The sequence below is a fragment of the Lissotriton vulgaris genome, chromosome 11 (genome assembly GCF_964263255.1).
Source record: "Lissotriton vulgaris chromosome 11, aLisVul1.2, whole genome shotgun sequence".
Lineage (NCBI taxonomy): Eukaryota > Metazoa > Chordata > Amphibia > Caudata > Salamandridae > Lissotriton > Lissotriton vulgaris.
This window is the reverse complement of record NC_141699.1, coordinates 176,435,166-176,450,947: the sequence shown is the minus strand read 5'-3', so window position 1 is coordinate 176,450,947 and position 15,782 is coordinate 176,435,166. Positions and strand designations below refer to the sequence as shown.

The window sequence follows — 15,782 nt, the reverse complement described above, 5'->3', positions numbered from 1 at the left end:
AAATGTGGCTTTATCACAAAGATCTATATATTCCAAAACAATACCACTCACTTGCCAGAAACAGTTATACTCTACCACCAACTACTCTGCACAGACACAGCAAGGACCAACAATATCCCACTGTTTTTCTTACCAAACACATCCAACTAGGCAAACTGCAGATCAACAACTGCCGAAACCACAAACCAGAATCAAAATATTTGCAGTAGAATAAAAAGGAGGAATAAAACATTACGATCACATATGCAAATAATGCACCAGTTCACATACAATCCATCAGCCAAGCTGGGGGGCAGGTGGGCCTAAAACCATAAGGCCGATCTGCCCCTAAAGGGGACAGAAACTGCCAAAATATTTACCCCCGTAAAAGGGGCGCAACCCTTGCCTAAGGGGCCACTCCCCAACACCAATATTTAAAAAACCCTTGCGTCTAGTGTCTTCCGCCCCCCTTGGGGACAGATGGGCCTAAAAACATATGACCAACCTGTCCCCGAAGGGGGCAGAAACAGCCACAATAATTACCCGATAAATGGAGCGACCCTTGCTCAAGGGGCCGCTCCCCAACAGCATAAAATAAATCTCTGGTGTCTAATGGCTACTGCCCCCTTGGGGACAGATGGGCCTTAAAACGTAAGGCAGAGAAAAGGCCAAAATATTCACCCCCATAAAAGGGGAGCGACCCTTGCCCAAGGGGCCGCTCCCCAACAAAAAAATAAAACCTGAAATCCATGTTGGCCTACTGGGGGGCACACAACTAAAAAATCACCCCCATAAAGGGGAGCGACCCTTGCCCATGGGGCCGCACCCCAATATAAAAAAACTGAAATCCCTGGTGGCCTAGTGGGGCACACAAAACCAAAAATAAATCCGCCGATCTATGACCACCTCCCAGACAGGACTTAGTGTATTGGGTTTGGGTCGGGCACTGCTTTGAAGGGCACTTTTGGTGCTCTCCTTGTATACTCTAGTTAGAACGCGCTCTGGCATGAAACTAGACAAAGGACATGGGAGTATCCTCCCCTCTGTCCAGCCGCTCCTCTGGGAGGGACCCCATGAGTCATCCTAACGTCTTTCTTAGCTTATAAAAGGGCTTACGTGTGAGTGGGTCCTCAGATTCATCATGGGACAAGACTCCAGCCTGAAACTACCTCACTCTTCGACTGTCTGGACACCAGGACTTCGCCTGAACCCGAGACTGCATCACGGTGCTCCTGGTCTTGCTGTTCTGCAAGTCATCTCCATTGTCTGTGTCATCCAGGATCTTCAACAAAACTGTGGGCATCAAGGACACCCAAAGTAATCTCCCTTGGAATGAATGAGTCACTCCCCTGCATCTGCAGGCACCACAACAAAGCTAACCTGTCTGCTGCTTTTGACGTCCCTCAGACTTCGAAAGGCTCAGCAACACAGGTGGTGGGTGTGTAACTCCCTTAAGGCCTGACCTGTGTTTTCTGCAGTTTTGAGGCCAGTATCCCTCGTCTAAACCGCTGGAACCGAACCCCTGTGCACTGCGTTGACTTGCAGTTGCCAAGGCTTGTTACTCTCTGTACTCCGGATATCTTCGGGCTACACGAAGCTTCAGCCTCCAGCATCTCTTCCTGCCAAGATCTCCGTCCTCACCACATCCTCTGCACCGTTGGCCTACATCTTTGGTGAGCTGCCAGAGGTCCTCTTGCGACTCCTGTGCCTTTAACTTGTGGGTCCTTTTGAGTCTCCTCTTGCTTCAGTGGGCTCCCCTGCTTGCTCAGGCCTGCTCTGACTCTCCTGCCCTTGGTTGAGTCCCTTGGACCTTGCTGGTCCCAACATTGCTTCTTCATCGGTTTCCACGTCTGTTGCTGCTGCCAATGCTTGTTGGTGCTCCTGCCGGATACCGACCCCCCTCGTTCTCGACTTCTGATGTGGGACAGCTCGTGAATTGCTACTGGTCATCCTCCGCATCGCCTGGTCCTCACAGCTGCAGAAACAAGGTCACTGTCATCACTTCTGCATCTCCCATCATCAGTGGTCGTTGCTCTTCCGTTCCTCCTGGTCACCTCCGAGTGGCAGAGACTCTGCCCCCTTGTTTGCAGGTTCTTCTCTTCAAGAATCCACATTTGTATTCCACTGAACTCTTGCACCGTCTTCGCCAGTTGCATCTTTTCTGAAGTCCTCCATTGTGGTCTACAGAGGATTCCAACGTCACTTTGCACCTATCCACCCGGGACCCCTGCTCAGCTTTGTCAATTATACGAAGCGATGCATGCCATCTTTGGGCAGCCCGACTCTGCTGGCGCTTCTTCGGGCCCGCGGACTCGGCTGGGGGACCATGGGCTTTTGATGGCAGCGGCTTCCGCCCCAGCGCCGCAGGATCCCCTTGGATCCAGGCCTGGATTCGGATCGGCGCCGGTCGACCTTGTGACACCTCCACCAGCGCCAATTCCACCGGCACCATGTCTGCAACCCGTGTTGGCTGTGTCCTGTGACGACGTCGACCCCGGCCTATACCTCGATGTAGACACGGAGCCGGACCGGCGTCAACTGATGCTGGATCCGGTGCCAACGAGTACTTTGGTGCCCTTGTTCTACCCTGGCTCTTTTAGACCAGGCTGCCAGCCAGAAGAGGGTCAGGAGGACTGGGAGGACCCTCAGACTGACCAGTTAGGCTATGAACTGGACTGGCGAGAGGAACTTGGGGAAGCCAATGGTCTGAATACCTCACCAGACCTTGGCATGTTGTCTCCTCCTACTGTGGCTACGGAGGAGGGAGCTTCTTACGCCATGGTGTTCCGTAGGGTGGCCGAGGTTCTTCACCTCGAGCTACCTACGGTGGCATCCAGGACTAACCTCCTGACAGAGATTCTTCAACCGGCAGCGAGGGCTAAAGAGTCCCCTGCTTCCGTTTAATGAAGCCCTCACTGACATCCTTTTGGGCACCTGGTCCAGGCCCAGCACAGGGGCTCCTGTGGATAAGATGATTGCCCGACGCCATTGCGCTGGGCGGTCCAGCTTTCCTCTTCCAACACCCCACTGGTGGTCCAATCCTCTACCTCCAAGGGCACATTCCCTAACGCTCCACATGATAAGAAATCCAAATAGCTGGCTATTCTTGGGAAGAAGATATTTTCTTCCTCCAGCTTGGGACTGCGGTCGGTAAACACTGCATTTCTGTTGGGCCATTACACCCATTCTGTGTGGGATACGGTTGCGCAAATGCTGCCTCAGTGCCCAGAGGAGGCCCGGGCTATACTCTCTCATGCAGTTGCCGAAGGGAGAGACACAGCAAAGTTTACAATCCGCTGTGGGCTGGATAAAGCCGACTCACTAGGCAGGACGATTTCCACGTTGGTAGCCCTTCGACGCTACGCCTGGTTGAGGTCGACTGGTTTTTCTGGGGATGTCCAATCCATCCTTATGCACATGCTCTTTGATGGCCATAGCCTCTTCAGCGACATGACAGACAACGCGCTGGAGCTCTTTAAGCACTCTCGGGCTACAGCCCGGTCCTTGTGCCTCTCCACCACCCGCCCTGCGCAGTCTGCTTTTCGCCCCTTTCGGGGCTGCGGAAGGGGTGCCCCGCCACGTCCCGCCCAGAGCCACAGGCCAGCGCAAGCTGTTCAGACCCTCGGCGGCTGGGGATGTGGGAACCACAGCCGTGGTTCTGAGGGGCCAGCGGGCGGACCAGACCACCACAGCCCCCTCTGCAGCATGCCTCCAAACACTCCTAGTCTGACCTTTCAGGACCACCAAACGCCAGTGGGCAGAAGGATCCACCATCACGTCCCCCACTGGCTTAGCATGATGTTGGACAGGTGGGTTTTACAGATAGTCCGAAGGGGCTACTCCTTCCCCTTCAAGACTACCTCTCCATCCATGCCACCTCAGTACCATTGCATGTTGGATGATCATCTGGCCCTTCTCTAACAGGAAGTGTTGGCACTCTTGGCCAAGGGAGCCATCGAGCGAGTTCCTGTCCCAAAAGTAGGTCGCGTTGCTATTCCCACTACTTTCTGGTGCCCAAGAAGGACAAAGGCCTGGGTCCTATCTTGGATCTCAGGAAGGTCAACCACTTCCTCCGGAAAGAGAAGTTCAAGATGGTGACGCTCAGGTCCTGTCTGCCCGCAACCCTGGAGACTGGATGGTAGCGTTGTACTTGCAGGGCACTTATTGTCATATCCCTGTCCTGGCGGCCCACTGGCGTTACCTGCGGTTCAAGGTAGGCCACAAGCATTTTCAGTTTACCGTGCTTTGCTTTGGCCTGACCAGCGTCCCTCGGGTGTTCACGAAAGTGATGACCTTGGTCGCACCTCATATGCGCAGATCAGGGGTTCCAGTTTTCCCCTATCTCGACGACTGGCTGTTGAAGGCGGGCTCGCCCCAGGCTGTTGTCTCCCACCTCGACAACTGCTGACCTCCTGCATTTGCTGGGGTTTTCCATCATCGTGCCAAAGTCACACCTGAGTCCCTCTCAAAAGTTCCTCTTCATCAGAGCGGTTCTGGACACAACGTAGTGTTCGAGGCATGTGGGCTGCTGAATTCATATCTGTGCATAGATCGCCGCCTAGTGTTGGGTCCAGATGATTGCACATTGTTGTCCTGGAAGAGTCTTGGAAGAATTACGAGATAGGTGGCTCCTCCCCTGGACTACAGTGCGCATGGGCATCCTCTCCATCCTCAGATTGTTTTTCGCCATTGTGGCAGAGATGGAGTATAATACAGTAAGTGATGACCATGCCTGAGAATGATTCTGAGTGCTACAGCTGCGACAGGCACCGGGGAGGAGGGCGGGCGATATGAATGTCAGCAGCCCTACATGCCAAGAACAGATGCATACTGGTAAGTAGCATATTCCGTTCGAGGCATGTGGGCTGCTGAATTCATATCTGTGCATAGAATAAATAGCAGTTTCCTCCTTAGCGGTGGTTGCCCGTGCCAGCTGCAGCAGTCTGAAAAAGAGTTCTGAGAACAGCCTGTCCTACAGCAGCTTGCTGTTTGGAGTGTACATCTACGCAGTAGTGTTTGGTAAATGTATGTATGGTGGTCCATGTGGCTGCTTTACATATATCCTCTATGGGAATGTTACCTAGGAAAGCCATGGATGCCCCTAACTTGCGTGTGGAATGCGCTCTTGGGGGAACTGTTAATGTGCGTTTAGCCTTTTGATAACAGATCTGTATGCACTTAACAATCCATCTGGCTATACCTGATTTGGAAATGGGGTTGCCTTTGTGCTGTGGAGAGAAGGCAACAAACAGTTGCTTAGTTTTCCGCCATTGGGTTCGGATGTACTTTCTTGACTCAAGTTCGGAATCGATGTAAAACACTTTTTCACAAGGCCAAAAGGCCTTCGGGCGTCGGTATTGTCTTTTGTTCAGTGCCACGTACTTGCTCCAGTTCTTCGAACAGGACGTCGAAGGCCGTTTGCCTTTTTCTACACCAAAGGCCCCATCAACGATCGACGATGGAACGGAGCCCTTTCAAACGATGCCCCGTTTGCAACTCCAAATACCCTCACATTGATGTGCACCCAGTGTGCAATAAATGCCTATCCCCGGACCACGACGAGGCCAGCTGCATGGCCTGTTCTCGGTTCAGGTCGAAGAAGACTTCAGCTTCGACGCGCCGCAAGACAGTCGGCGCAGAAAACGGCGCCCGACCCGGAGAATATCTTCGAGGCTGATGACGAGGAGGGCGTCAATGAAGAGGATCCTGAACAACAGTCGGATCCTGCGTCGGAGCCGAACTCTAACTATGATGAGGACGAAGAAGAAGACTACGTCCATGAGGAAGACGTCGTCAAGGTAGGAGACGACGCAGAGGCCATCGGAGCCGTCGATGACGACTCGAGCGATGAGCAAGGCCCAACCGCAGTCGCGGAGCCCAATACTGACACTGTACTTTCAAAGGCTCAGGTCGAGGCATCGCCGGAAGGCCTTAGCCAAGATCTTAATCCACATTCTATAGCCCCGCGTCAAGGCTCGGCTAAGAATATTTATAAGGAGCCATCGGTCGATCAACCACAATCAGCAGTGAAATCGAAACCAAATCCAACAGATGCTAAATCGAAACCGAAACTGCTAAAGACAGTCCTCGGATCGACGGCTTCGGATTCATCAGATCCAATCAAATCAAAAAGTGTCATCGACCCTTCGGGGTCACAAGGGGGTGTCGGCCCAAAGATCGGGGCGCCGAAGCCTGTATCGACGGTCAAGCATGTCGCACTGACGCCGTCGACGTCGACGTCCAAAGATGGCGTCACTAACAAAGGACTCAAGACTTCGAAGACTCTCGATCCGAAGCTTCCAGCCTCCAAGCCACTGGTGGTCAAGGCCTTCGAGTCGAAGACCAAAATCGACCCGAAAGAGCATGTCACGTCGAAGCAGAAGAGCGTGCCTGCTGCGCACCAAGAGCTCGAGTCGACGCAAGGCCGCAAACAAACTAGTAATAAAACAAAGTCGGTCGGATCAAAGACCGCGCCACCCTCGAAGAAGGTCGGTTCGTCTCCAATGCTTAAGCCACCAATTAAGTACGGCTGCCCCCGACCGCTCGACCCAAGGCATTCAAGCCACAAAAAAGCACCGACACGGCCAAAAAAATGTTGGTAGTCTCAAGAAATCAGCCCATACAAGAGGACGTGGTGTTCCAAGCGCCCTCCTATGATAATCAGTCAAAACTATTCATCGACTCGGATTCTGGCAGACTCGATATTTACAAAAGAAAGATCATTCCAGAAAATCCTTTGGAGTCATACAAGATCCCACTCAAAAAGAAAAGGGACTCTGTCACCTCACCTGTTCTTTTTGAACCTGTTGAGTCCTATGGACAAGAATACGCCTATTCTCCCACACGTACCAATGAGGATGTGGGGGAGGGATACAATGAGGAAGCATTTAATTATCCTATTGACACAGATCAAGAGGAGCCTCAACCCTGGACTGACCCTGTTGACCCTGGTGAGCCACACACCACGCCTGACACTTAGTCCTATACAGTCAAAACCTCGCCTACTGAAGATACTGCTGCGTTTAACGCATTGATTGAAAGGGCAGCCAATAACCATGACGTGGAAATGCACGCTGACCCAGTGGAGGAAGACTTTTTGTTTGATACTTTCTCAACTTCAGAAAGATCAGTAAAGACATTGCCTATGCTAAAGGGTGTCCTTAAACACGCTGGTGACATTTTCAAGGAGACCACAAGGGCAAGGGTTGTGAACCCAAGGATTGAAAGAAAATACCGGCCTGCGCCTGTAGACCCTACGTACATCAAAGGCCAGCTCCCATTGGACTCCTTAGTGGTGGCTAATGCTCGTAAGAGAGCAAACTCTCAAACAAGTGGTGATGCTCCTCCTCCGGACAAAGAATCCAAAATCTTGGAAGCTTCTAGCAAACGAGTAGCGGCTCAAGCGGCAAATATTTGGAGCATCTCAAATACACAGGCCCTATTAGCCAGATATGATAGGGCTCATTACGACACGTTAGAGCAGCTACTACAACACCTGCCTGATGCTTATAAGGAGGGAGCAGAAATGCTGATACAGGAGGGGAAGCTGATTTCAAATGCATCCATTAAATGTGCGCTAGATGCAGCAGACACAGCAGCTAGGGCCATCAACACAAGTGTGATGCTTAGAAGGCATGCCTGGCTACGCATCTCTGGTTTTAAGCCAGAGATCCAAACAACTTTGCTCAATCAGCCGGTTAACCCTGACTTTCTATTTGGTCCTGATGTAGACACGACCCTAGAAAAAATTAAGAAAGACACTGAGACAGCAAAATCAATGGGAGCTCTGCAGTCACAACAGTTCAGGGGCGGTTCCTTTCTTTGCTCTGGTAACAGGGGAGCCTCTAGAGGTCAAGCATTACAGCAAGCCCAATACAACTAAGGAGGCACACAGACCACCTATAACAAAAACAATAGGGGTGGATACCGTGGGAACAGCACCAAAGGCAGAGGACGGGGAAATAATAATGCCAGATCCTCCGCCAGCAATAAACCGTGACGTCTTGTCACTGCCCCCAGACCATATAACACCGGTTGGGGGAAGACTTCAGCAGTTCCTTCCAGTCTGGGAAGGCATTACCACAGACAGGTGGGTGAGACAACTTATCCAATACGGCTATTGTCTAGAACTAACCTCCACTCCACCCAACATACCCCCAAGGCACCGTCCTATGTCCGCAGAGCACATGCACTTATTGCAGCAAGAAGTCATCTGCATGCTGCAAAAAGGGGCCATAGAACTTGTGCCTTTAGAACAACAGGGTACAGGGGTGTACTCACTGTACTTCTTAATCCCAAAGAAGGACGGGTCTCTCAGGCCCATTCTAGACCTCAGACCCCTGAACCAGTACATCTTGTCAGAACATTTTCACATGCTGACTTTGCAGCAAGTTCTACCATTGCTCAGTCAGGGGGATTTCCTAGCAACCCTAGACCTAAAGGACGCATATTTCCACATTCCCATTCACCCAGGACACAGGAAATATCTCAGGTTCACCATAAACAACCAGCATTACCAGTTCAAGGTCCTGCCTTTCGGGGTCACTACAGCCCCCAGAGTGTTTACCAAGTGCTTGGCGACAGTAGCTGCGCACCTTCGGAGACAACACATCCATGTCTATCCTTATCTGGACGACTGGCTTGTCCAAGCAAAGTCAGCCCAGCAATGTGCTAGGCACATGTCCCGCACGATTCACCTCCTACACAGTCTAGGATTTTCACTAAATTACCCAAAATCTCATCTTCAACCCGCACATGTACAACAGTACCTGGGAGCGACAATAAACACTCTAACAGCAACAGCGCAGCCAAACTCAGCCAGAGTCAACAGCATGCAATTGCTGATTCAGAAATTCAGGCCCCAACACTCACTCCCAGCGCAAGTTTTTATGCAGCTGATAGGTATAATGGCCTCCTGCATCTTCATAGTCCCTCACGCGAGGCTACACATGTGTCCGCTTCAGGAGTGCTTGGCACGACAGTAGAACCAGGCTCAGGGACATCTAAAAGACCTAGTGTTGGTGACCGGTCGTGCATACAACTCTCTGCATTGGTGGAACACACAAAACCTTTGCAGGGGACGACCGTTCCAAGAGCCTGTACCACAGATAGTGCTGACGACGGACGCATCTCTCCAGGGCTGGGGAGCGCATGCCCTCCATTATACAGTGCACAGTCTATGGACGACGCAGCAGCAGAAGATGCACATCAACCTGCTGGAACTGATGGCAATCTTCATGGCGATGAGGTCGTTCAAATTGCATTTGTGCAACAAAGTCGTGCTGATCCGGACGAACAACATGACTGCCATGTATTACATCCAGAAGCAGGGAGGCACACACTCTCCACAATTGTCACATCTAGCCCAGAGCATGTGGAAGTGGGCCATTCAAAGAAACATGTTCCTCATGGCGGAACATCTCCCAGGCAAGGACAACCAGATGGCGGACCTGCTCAGCAGGCACAGCCATCAGATGCACGAGTGGGAGATACATCCCTCGGTGCTCCAACCGTATTTCCAGCAGGGGGTCATCCAGAGATAGACCTATTCGCCACAAAAGAAAACGCAAAATGCCTAACCTTCGCCGCCAGGTTCCCACACCCGCACTCTCAGGGCAATGCGATATGGATGAACTGGTCAGGCAGATTTGCGTACGCTTTTCCTCCAGCACCGCTCATACCGCTAGTGGCACGCAAACTGCGGCAGCACTCAATGACGCTTATCCTAGTTGCTCCAACATGGGCAAGGCAGGCATGGTACACCACGTTCCTAGAAGTTTCAGTGGTGCCTCACCAACGACTGCGACTCACACCCAGTCTCCTCACTCAGAGCTGTGGAGACATTCAGCACCCAGATCCGCAACAGTTGAGCCTTGCAATATGGCTCCTGAGGACATACAGTTTGGCTACCTGAACCTGCCCCCTGACTGTATGAACATCATCAAGGAGGCAAGAAGACCTACAACCAGGGCATGCTATGCAGCAAAATGGAAGCGATTTGTCATTTATTGTTCCAATAATTACATAAATCCGCTAAATGCATCAACGCAAAACATTATATGTTATTTGTTGCATCTACACAGATGCAATCTGGCATATAGTTCCATCAGGATACATTTAGCTGCAATGGCAGCTTATCTTCAAAACAGACAGCATCTTTCCCTTTTCAGAGTGCCAGCCATTAAAGCTTTAATGGAGGGACTCAAGAGAGTGATTCCTCCCAGACACCCACCTTCACCTGTCTGGAATCTGAACATAGTTCTCACCAGACTAATAGGACCACCTTTTGAACCTCTTCACTCTTGTGAGATACAGTTTCTGACATGGAAAGTGGCCTTTCTAGTAGCAATCACATTTCTAAGAAGAGTTAGTGAGCTTCAAGCCCTAACTATTCAAGAGCCTTTCATACAAATTCATGCTAATAGGGTAGTGCTGCGTACCAACCCTAAATTTATGCCTAAGGTGGTATCGCAGTTCCACATTAATCAAACCATAGAACTGCCCGTATTCTTCCCAAATCCAGATTCAGTGGCAGACCGAGCACTGCACACACTGGATGTTAAAAGAGCTCTCCTGTATTACATAGACAGGACAAAGGATTTCAGGAAAACTAAGCAACTGTTTGTTGCCTTCTCTCCACAGCACAAAGGCAACCCCATTTCCAAATCAGGTATAGCCAGATGGATTGTTAAGTGCATACAGATCTGTTATCAAAAGGCTAAACGCACATTAACAGTTCCCCCAAGAGCGCATTCCACACGCAAGTTAGGGGCATCCATGGCTTTCCTAGGTAACATTCCTATAGAGGATATATGTAAAGCAGCCACATGGACCACCATACATACATTTACCAAACACTACTGCGTAGATGTACACTCCAAACAGCAAGCTGCTGTAGGACAGGCTGTTCTCAGAACTCTTTTTCAGACTGCTGCAGCTGGCACGGGCAACCACCGCTAAGGAGGAAACTGCTATTTATTCTATGCACAGATATGAATTCAGCAGCCCACATGCCTCGAACGGAATATGCTTCTTACCAGTATGCATCTGTTCTTGGCATGTAGGGCTGCTGACATTCATATCGCCCGCCCTCCTCCCCGGTGCCTGTCGCAGCTGTAGCACTCAGAATCATTCTCAGGCATGGTCATCACTTACTGTATTATACTCCATCTCTGCCACAATGGCGAAAAACAATCTGAGGATGGAGAGGATGCCCATGCGCACTGTAGTCCAGGGGAGGAGCCACCTATCTCGTGATACTTCCAAGACTCTTCCAGGACAACAATGTGCAATCATCCGGACCCAACACTAGGCGGCGATTTATGCACAGATATGAATGTCAGCAGCCCTACATGCCAAGAACAGATGCATACTGGTAAGTAGCATATTCCTTCGGGGCTATCCTCCCGAACAGTGAGTCCGGAATATTCTGACTATGTTTCCGATCTTTCAGCCACTATCCCAGGTTTCGGTCAGGATGACCCTCCAGCTCCTGATCCTGATGGACTCCTGCATTCTGCTGTTTTACCATGCCAGGTGGCATATGCAGGCTCTGCAGTGGGACCTGAAGTTCCAGTGGGCACAACATCAGGGGAATCTGTCCAATTGCGTTCAGATCTCGGAGGGCACTGGACGACAATTGCAGTGATGGCTAACGAACCAGGATTGGGTCAACAGCAGATCCCTCTCCCTTCTCCAACCAGAGTTCACAGTGGTGACTGATGCATACCTTCTGGGATGGGGCACCACATGGGAGAGGTGGAGATTAGAGGACTCTTGTCTCCGGCGGAGTCTGGGCTTCACATCAACCTTGTGGAGCTTCGGGCTATCCGTCTTGCACTAAACTCATTCCTTCTCTCTGTCCGGAAAAGAGTGGTGCTGGTGTTCACATACAACACCACCTCCATGTAGTACTGCAACAAACAAGGCGGGTTGGGGTCATGGACCCTATGTCAAGAGGCCCTTCGCCTCTGGACATGGCTGGAACATCAGGGCATATCTCTGTTGGTTCAACACCTGGCAGGTTCCCTGAACGCTACTGGGTGGACAAACTCAGCCGCAGGTGCATGATGGATCACGAACCGCGTCTTCACTCTGATGTGGTGTAAGGACTCTTTCAAAAGTAGGGAGAGCCTTGGCTAGATCTATTAGTCACCAAAGAGAACGCGCAATGTCAGCAGTTCTGCGCGTTGGAATTTCCAAGGCGGCACTCACTAAGCAACGCTTTTCGTTGCGAGTGGAGTTGCGGTCTTCTAGGCGCCTCTCCACCTACACCACTTCTACCCAGAGTGCTAAAGAGGATCAGGTGCAAACGGGCCCAAGTCATTCTTGTGGCGCCGGATTGGGCACGAAGAGTCTGGTATCCCGAGCTGCTTCACATGGCCATCGATCCTCCGATCAGACTGCCTCTTCAGGAGGATCTTCTGTCGCAGCAGCAGGGGATGGTCCTCCACCCGAACTTGTCCAGCCTTCAACTGCTTGCGTGGAGATTGAGCAGCGGCAGTTGATGTCGTTTGACCTGCCTCCCGAAGTCTGTAATGTAATCTTGGTAGCCAGGCGTCCCTCCACTGTATACTCCTGTAGATGGAATACATTTGTGGCATGGTACGCAGCAAAGGCTGTGGATCCCCTTTCTGCCCCTTTTTCTGAGGTTCTCTTAATCCTCCTTTCTTTTGCCCAGCCGGGCTCAGTCTGGGCACTATTAAGGGCTACCTCTGCCATTTCAGCCTTTCTTAGGCTTCCTGACCAGCCTTCTCTTTTCAAGTCCCCTGTTGTAAATCGCTTCCTTAAAGGCATTACTCATCTTTTTCCTCCTGTTCCCTTCGTAATGCCTCAGTGGGACTTGAACTTGGTTCTTACTTACCTTATGTGCGCTCCCTTTTAGCCACTACATAACTGTCCTCTTGGGCTTTTGACTTGAAAAACTGCCTTCCTGGTGGCCATCCCTTCTGCACGCAGGGTGAGTGAGCTCCAAACGCTTTCTTCAAAGCCTCCTTTTCTAAAAGTCTATCTGGACAAGGTTGTCCTTAGAACTCGTCCATCTTTTCTTTCCAAAGTGGTTACTCCTTTCCATATTGGACAGACCATCACTTTGCCCACCTTCTTTCCGCTTCTGCATTTTTCCAAAGAGGAAGAGAGGCTCCACCGTCTGGATCCAAAACATGCGCTTTCATTTTATTTGGAAACAAAACAGGTGATGGACAGAATGTGGATCAATGTCACACATTCACCCCAGTCCAAAGATCTGGGCCCAAATCCATCGTTTTTTTTGCACTCCACACCACCCTGGGTTAGACAATATCGATATGCAAATCAGCTCTGACCCTGTGCCCCATGGGAACAGTCCAGTCCGAACTACAAAAGCCATGTCCTTCCCAGAACGGAATCAAGCATCCGAGGACCGGACCGGTTTCGAGGTAACACCTCTCATCAGCCCGGCTAGCTTGACTCCAGTGGTGTGGAGTGCCTGGGACCCACGTCTGAGCATCCCCAGCGCACTTATGGCGGCAATGGCAAACAAAACAGGTGATGGACAGAATGTGGATCAATGTCACACATTCACCCCAGTCCAAAGATCTGGGCCCAATCCATCGTTTTTTTGCACTCCACACCACCCTGGGTTAGACAATGGCGATATGCAAATCAGCTCTGACCCTGTGCCCCATGGGAACAGTCCAGTCCGAACTACAAAAGCCATGTCCTTCCCAGAACGGAATCAAGCATCCGAGGACCGGACCGGTTTCGAGGTAACACCTCTCATCAGCCCGGCTAGCTTGACTCCAGTGGTGTGGAGTGCCTGGGACCCACGTCTGAGCATCCCCAGCGCACTTATGGCGGCAATTGCAAACAAAACAGGTGATGGACAGAATGTGGATCAATGTCACACATTCACCCCAGTCCAAAGATCTGGGCCCAAATCCATCGTTTTTTTGCACTCCACACCACCCTGGGTTAGACAATGGCGATATGCAAATCAGCTCTGACCCTGTGCCCCATGGGAACAGTCCAGTCCGAACTACAAAAGCCATGTCCTTCCCAGAACGGAATCAAGCATCCGAGGACCGGACCGGTTTCGAGGTAACACCTCTCATCAGCCCGGCTAGCTTGACTCCAGTGGTGTGGAGTGCCTGGGACCCACGTCTGAGCATCCCCAGCGCACTTATGGCGGCAATTGCAAACAAAACAGGTGATGGACAGAATGTGGATCAATGTCACACATTCACCCCAGTCCAAAGATCTGGGCCCAAATCCATCGTTTTTTTGCACTCCACACCATCATTTTATTTGGATCGCACAAAGCAATTTTGGATAGATGACCAGCTGTTTGTTCGCTACTAGGGCACCAAAAAAGGTTGGGCCGTGCACAAACAGACCATCTCTATATGGGTTGTTTCATGCATTAAAGCATGCTATTCTTTGGCAACGAAGGAGCCTCTATTGGGGCAGTGTGCCCATTCCACCAGGGCAGCAGCAACTACTACTGCTTTGGAACGAGGAGTCCCCCTCAATGACATCTGTCAGGCAGCTACATGGTCATCGCTGTACACGTTCACAAAGCACTACTCCCTGGACAGCCAAGTCCGGAGGGACGGCTTATTTGGCTGTTCTGTTCTCCGGGACTTTCTGGTGTGAAATTGGTTTGCAGACCCACCACCGGGGTTGGTATTGCTTGGGTATCTATTCTAATGTAAGGAATCTATAACTAACTGTTTCTTTCAGATGAACAAGTTACTTACCTTCGGTAACGATATATCTGTAAGAGACATAGGTTAGTTATAGATTCCTTACCGCCTCACCAATCCTTCCCTGTTCTGAGAACTGACTTCCAGGGTTAAGGTATTCCTTTCAGGGCCCAAGTTTTTTGTACCAGTGGTCAGTGTCTTGCATGGCTCTGTGCTTCTGGCATGGAAAGTCGTGTTCAGAACTGACGTCTGCGCGTGAGGGCGGCGTCTATGTAGCTACAGTGATGTCATCCTGGCGACCACAACGCCAATGACGACGTAGAGCCGACCGATGCCACCTTTCGACACGCAAGGGTACTGCTGACAAAAAACTTTCTGGATCCAGTCTGATGCCTGGGGGTAGTTCTAAGGTAAGGAATATATAACTAACCTATGTTTCTTACAGATATATCATTACCGAAGGTAAGTAACTTGTTCATTTGTGTTGATATCTTTGAGTAGGAGATATACCAATGTGTTAGTTCGTATAATAAATAGACATATTTTTATAAATACAATGCCCAGTTCTTTTTCATTTAACCTACACTACGTGATTAAATCTGGTGAAACAAGCTACTTACCACTCCCTCTGGTCTAAGCCTGAAGGCTGCTCTCCATAGCTAAACCACTAAAATCAGCATAAGGATTAGGGCAAGGTGCTTCACTTAAATGAGTGTGCACCATGTACTAAGCCAGCATCCTGCACCCGTACTCCATGTAACTCTCAGGCTGAATATCCGCTCCCATTTGGCAGACCCGGAAAGATCCTGTTACAGCATGCATTGCGTCTGAGCGACAATGTGAAGAGTTGGCTATTTTCTTTGTTTCAAAGGTTGAGACCATCTATAAATCCTTCTCTACTGCCCCTACGGACTTTGCTTCCACTGTCACTCTTCGGCCCACCACTACTTTAGCTGTTATCCCTCCTATGTCCCATGACAAATTTCTCACGCTGAGTAAAAGGGTCAAATCGGGCTCCCCTATTGATCCTATGAAACTTGTCCAATTCAGAAATGCTCTATCTGTGCTATTGTCACCTATATGCCAGATCATAAATTCTTCTTTTTCTACAGCAGTAGTGCC

At 50.6% G+C, this 15,782-nt stretch overlaps 1 protein-coding gene across 1 annotated transcript in view; it reads left to right on the top strand.

Moving 5' to 3' along the window:
* The window catches only part of HECTD4 (HECT domain E3 ubiquitin protein ligase 4), a 2,691,195-nt gene that overhangs the window by 1,230,495 nt on the left and 1,444,918 nt on the right, over nt 1-15,782 (top strand). The window contains exon 46 of the mRNA XM_086943079.1: nt 8,146-8,186. Coding sequence (XP_086799205.1) covers nt 8,146-8,186 — 41 coding nt within the window. The remainder of the gene's footprint in view (nt 1-8,145; nt 8,187-15,782) is intronic.